The 5,000-nt window shown below is 32.9% G+C and overlaps 1 protein-coding gene across 1 annotated transcript in view; it reads right to left on the bottom strand.

Annotated features, from left to right (window-relative positions):
- The window catches only part of hopx (HOP homeobox), a 4,511-nt gene extending 560 nt beyond the window's left edge, over positions 1–3,951 (bottom strand). The window contains exon 1 of the mRNA XM_082178507.1: positions 3,606–3,951. Within this exon, the coding sequence (XP_082034633.1) occupies positions 3,606–3,767 (162 nt within the window). The 5' untranslated portion in view covers positions 3,768–3,951. The remainder of the gene's footprint in view (positions 1–3,605) is intronic.
- Between the last annotated feature and the right edge of the window lie 1,049 nt (positions 3,952–5,000).

The raw sequence follows: 5,000 nt of genomic DNA, 5'->3' as shown, positions 1-5,000 counted from the left end.
ATTTAATTGATCGCATTTACAAATTTATGTCATTTATGATTTCATTTCTCGCAACTTTATTTCTCACAATTCAGAGTTTATATCTCGCAATTTTGACTTTTCTCGCTATTCCAAATTTATATCTCGTGATCCTGACCATATTTCTATCAATTACAAATTTATCTCACAATTCGGACTTTATTTCTCGCAACTTTATTTCTCACAATTCCGAGTTTATATCTCACGATTCTGACTTTATTTTACTTTTACGCAATTTAAAAATTATAACTCATATTTCTGACTTTATTTCTCACAATTCCGAGTTTATATCTCACGTTTCTGACTTTATTTTACTTTTACGCAATTTCAAGATTATAACTCATATTTCTGACTTTATTTCTCACAATTCCGAGTTTATATCTCACGTTTCTGACTTTATTTTACTTTTACGCAATTTCAAGATTATAACTCGCAATTCTGCCGTTTTTTCTCGAAAATGCAACTTCTTATACATCACAGTTCTTAGACTTTTTTTTAATCAGAATTGTCAGACAAGTCGTCACAATCACCTTTTTTTATTCAAGGTTGGAAACAAGCTTCCATAATTATATTAATTGTAGCTTTTTTTCATTTATTTATTTTTTTTACGTTTTTTTGTTTTCTTCACAAAATGAGTGGATTTTGACAGTTCTCAAACAGGTTGTTTTGTTCATGAAAAGAATCGTATTACGATTTTTATTCTTCTTGTAAGTCTGTCTAAGTTCGCTACTCCTGTCTCGAGTGCTTTAATGTTTTATAACTCCTAACAGACACCACGCGTGTGATGTGTGAAACTGAGGCTTTACAAACATCCCAAATTAGCTGATTTTCATAGAAACGGACCGTTGCACAACAGCTCTGACAATGATCTTTAACACTATCATTGCAACACACTCGCAAACTGTCAGTGCTTTCCACGAAAAACCACCACAGGATATAAAGAGCACTATATAAAATCCCCCTCTTTGGTAATATTGAGTTTGCTCGCCTAAAAAACAGTAATGTTTCAGCAGAAGAGACACAAGGGGTGCTTAAACACAGCATGAAGCAGAAGTAAAGCAGCACTGCATGTGCAGGACTGACCCGGAGCCAAACACTTACAGTATCCACCCTACACACACACACACACACACACACACACACACACACACACACACACACACACACACACACACACACTGTGTTAATACCCAACACGGTGAGCAGGCATGACCGGTTTACAGTAGAGAGAGAGAGAGAGAGAGAGAGATGTTTACCTGTTCCTCATATTTACCGCACCTTTTGCGTTTTAGTCTTCTAATGCAAAGTGGTGACGTCATTTCCCCCAGAACCAGCACAGAGTTTGTTATTCAAACCAGTTTCCCCGGGTCATATTTGCTTAAGAAATAAAGCCATAGAGGAGGCACTGCGCTAAACTTCCTGAGGGACACTGAACATCTCATGCACACACTACTGTATACTCTTACAATCTACAGGTGCAACTCCAACAATTAGAATATCGTGCAAAAGTTCGTGTATTTCAGTCATTCAAATTAAAAGATTAAACTAATATATTTAGTATATGAAGATTTCTGCCATCTGAAATGTTCTTCTAGAATGATCATTTTTATGAAGCTTGTATGTTTATGGTCAGTTATTTCACTTTAATGGCAATGAAAATTACTTATTAATTGTCAATAAAGTGAAATTACTGAACCTAAATATACAATCTTGATCAAAATGATCATTCTAGAAGAAAATTTCAGATGGCACTTTGCATCTGAACTCTTCATATATAACTATATATATATATATGCATGATTATACTTTTCAGAGGGCCGACATTTCTGTATTTAAAATCCTTTTTTTTTTTTTCTGATTTCATGTAATATTCAAATTTTCTGAGATTTGGGGGTTTTCATAAGCTGTAAGCCATAATCATCATAATGATAACTTTTGCGCGATATTCAATTTTTTTTCGAGTTTCACCTGTACATGTGAATGTATAATAAAGTCAAGATCAAAGCTGAATTTTCAGCATCATTACTCCAGTCTTCAGTGTCACATGATCCTTCACAAATCATTCTAATATGACGATTTGCTGCTCAAGAGACATTTATGAGTATTATCAATCATACATACGGTGATACATTTTTTTTCCAGGATTTTTTGATGAATAGAAAGTTCAAAAGAACAGCTTTTTTTTTTTTTATAGAATCTTTTGTAACATTATAAATGTCACCTTTGATTGATTCGATGCTTCCTTAATGAATCACAGTATTAATGTCTTTCTTCTGACTGGTATAGTGGGCATGTTTTAGCGGGATGTTTAAGTATTTAAGTGCACTGTATACATTCACACACCCCTGAATTACTAAGCCTGCTCTATTGTGTACGATGATTGATCACAGAGGCGTTTTCTTGCACTAAATGCACTGAGTTTTTCACAATCATAGTGACAGAAACAGACCAGCCTCATGATGGAATGTGTTTCCAGTAACAATCTGCCAAAACTGCTGCTCACATGCTCTAAAATATCTATTAGAGAGACGCATTACAGCACTATAACCTCCCCGTTACACCATGACTCCTGTGTGGGTTTGCTGTGTTTGGACATGTCGACCCCGGGCCGTCAGAGGAAAGGCGCCTATTGTGTTCCAACACTTTGTTTATGGTCAGTGTCACACACACCAACACAAACCCTTCTGCGTTTAATGCTGTCAGTGTGTTATTTTGAGCTGCTGACAGCAAAACAGGAATGAAGACAATGCAGAAGAGAAGCTTGCGTCACCGTGATGTGGCTTTAGTGGAGAAATATCTCGTATAGTAAGTTCACACCTCAGAAGGGTTGATTAATGAACTTTCATCGTGCATTTAAGAGTTTTGACCTGTAGAAGAACACTAAACTACATTATTATTTACTTTAACATTTATTGCCATCATAAACTTTCCCTGATCAAATAAAGTCAGGCAATAAAAGCTGATCTGTCAAACCATATGTTGTTTGAACTAAACTGAGCAAAAAACGTACCATGGTATTATTGTCTTTTTTTTGGACATGCATCATATTATTAAAAAATATTATTATTAAATAAATTATTAACTTCTAATTGTAATTTTGATTTTATTAAGATAATTCTGACTACATTAAAACATTGAAAGAAATATCTCTAATATTAAAGACAGATTTTGATATTATTAAAACTAGAGGCACACGCTTATGATAAAAAAAAAATACTAATCTTAGACAGAGAGATAGATATGTAGATAGACAGATAGAAAGACAGATAGATAAAAAACATTATTTTCATGACAGTCAAGCACGTTTGCATGTTATGTTATGTTATTATATTATTATATTTAATATAAAAATGTCATTAATTATTATATAGGCCTATATATTTATTTTTATTATTATTATTATTATTTTATTTTTCCTGCGTCAAAGGCAACGCAAAAAAACGCGAGCCAATTCGACCAATCAGAAAGACGCGGCAAAACTGCAACGCGCCCAATCGACCAATGACCGTGGCGCGGCTTTCAACCGTTCCAGTAGCGCATCGCGTCGCGTCGTTCGCTAGTGAACGCGGGTCTCCGGCTAGACTCACCGCGGTCTCCTCTTCGCTCAGCCCGCACTCCGCCGCGATCAGCATCAGCGTGGTTTCATCGGGATGTTTTGTGACCTTCGTGAAGTTCTCCTCCAGAACTTTGATCTGATCGTCCGCTAAAGGCATCCCGAACATCGCCATCGCGTCTCCACTCGCGCTCATGTTTCAGCTCCGAACTGACCGATGCACTGCAGACACAAATCACAGCTCGAGCGATGCAAATAAACTCCAAAGTGTTGAACACAAACGCCAGGCTCCAGGAGGATATGCTGCGGGATATAGGGAAAACACACAGTCAGTCAGTGTGAGATGATGATCCACACACACACACAGAAACTTCAGTCCGCTGACGCGCGCGAAACGCCTCTTTCCAGTGACAGCAGCGGCGCGTGAACTGTAAGTTACTGATGATGATGTTCAAACTACTTCAAAGTATTATGTAATGCCCTCCCGGTGACGTCACATCACATCTGAAGCGTCTCAGACAATGAGATCATACAGTGTTTGCCGACAGTAGATCATAATGCCCCACAATGCAGAAGAAATCAATCTATATTTAGTCTACTTTTCAGACCATTAAGCAATATTTTCATGACAATTGAGCACATTTTCCCATGATGCAAAAGTCTAATTATCGAAAAATATTATTCAAAAAATATATAAACATAATAATTTATTAATAAATTTATTTATAGTTAATTAATAGTATATTAGTATATAGTATATTAATTAATAGTTGTTATTATTAATAAAATCATTCTTAATATTATAATGAATTATGTTATATACATACTTTAAAATAGTATATAATTGTTATTAAATAAGTAAATAAATAAATTATTATAAATAATATTTATAGTATAGTATTTATATTAATAAATAATTATTATAGTCAATTAATCAATTAATAACATATTAATATGTGTGTATATATATTTTTATACATATTTTTTATTTACATATTAATGAATTAATATAGTTACTTATAATATATTATAATAGTTACTTATTTTATATTTACTTATTTAATAACAATTATATACTATTTAAAAGTATTTTGCATCATGTTAGTTGCTGTACTAATATAAAATGTAAATTTTCTTACTGTAATATGATGGTGTTTATTATTAAATTAATATTTATATATTATATCAATATATATATAATACATTTAATATATATATATATATATATATATATATATATATATATAATTATAAAAGTAACTTATTCCTTTAATATAAATTATATACTATTTAAAAGTATTTATACATCATGTTAGTATTTGCTGTACTCCCATTACATTTATCACTGAATTGATATTAAAAATAGATGTAATTGTTTTTTTACTGTAATATATATGTTTTTGGGAAAAGATAATATAAGCAAAAAAAT

Source organism: Leuciscus leuciscus (genome assembly GCF_965113295.1).
Source record: "Leuciscus leuciscus genome assembly, chromosome: 8".
Lineage (NCBI taxonomy): Eukaryota > Metazoa > Chordata > Actinopteri > Cypriniformes > Leuciscidae > Leuciscus > Leuciscus leuciscus.
Note: the sequence above shows the minus strand (reverse complement) of the source record. Positions and strands in the feature narration are given on the sequence as shown.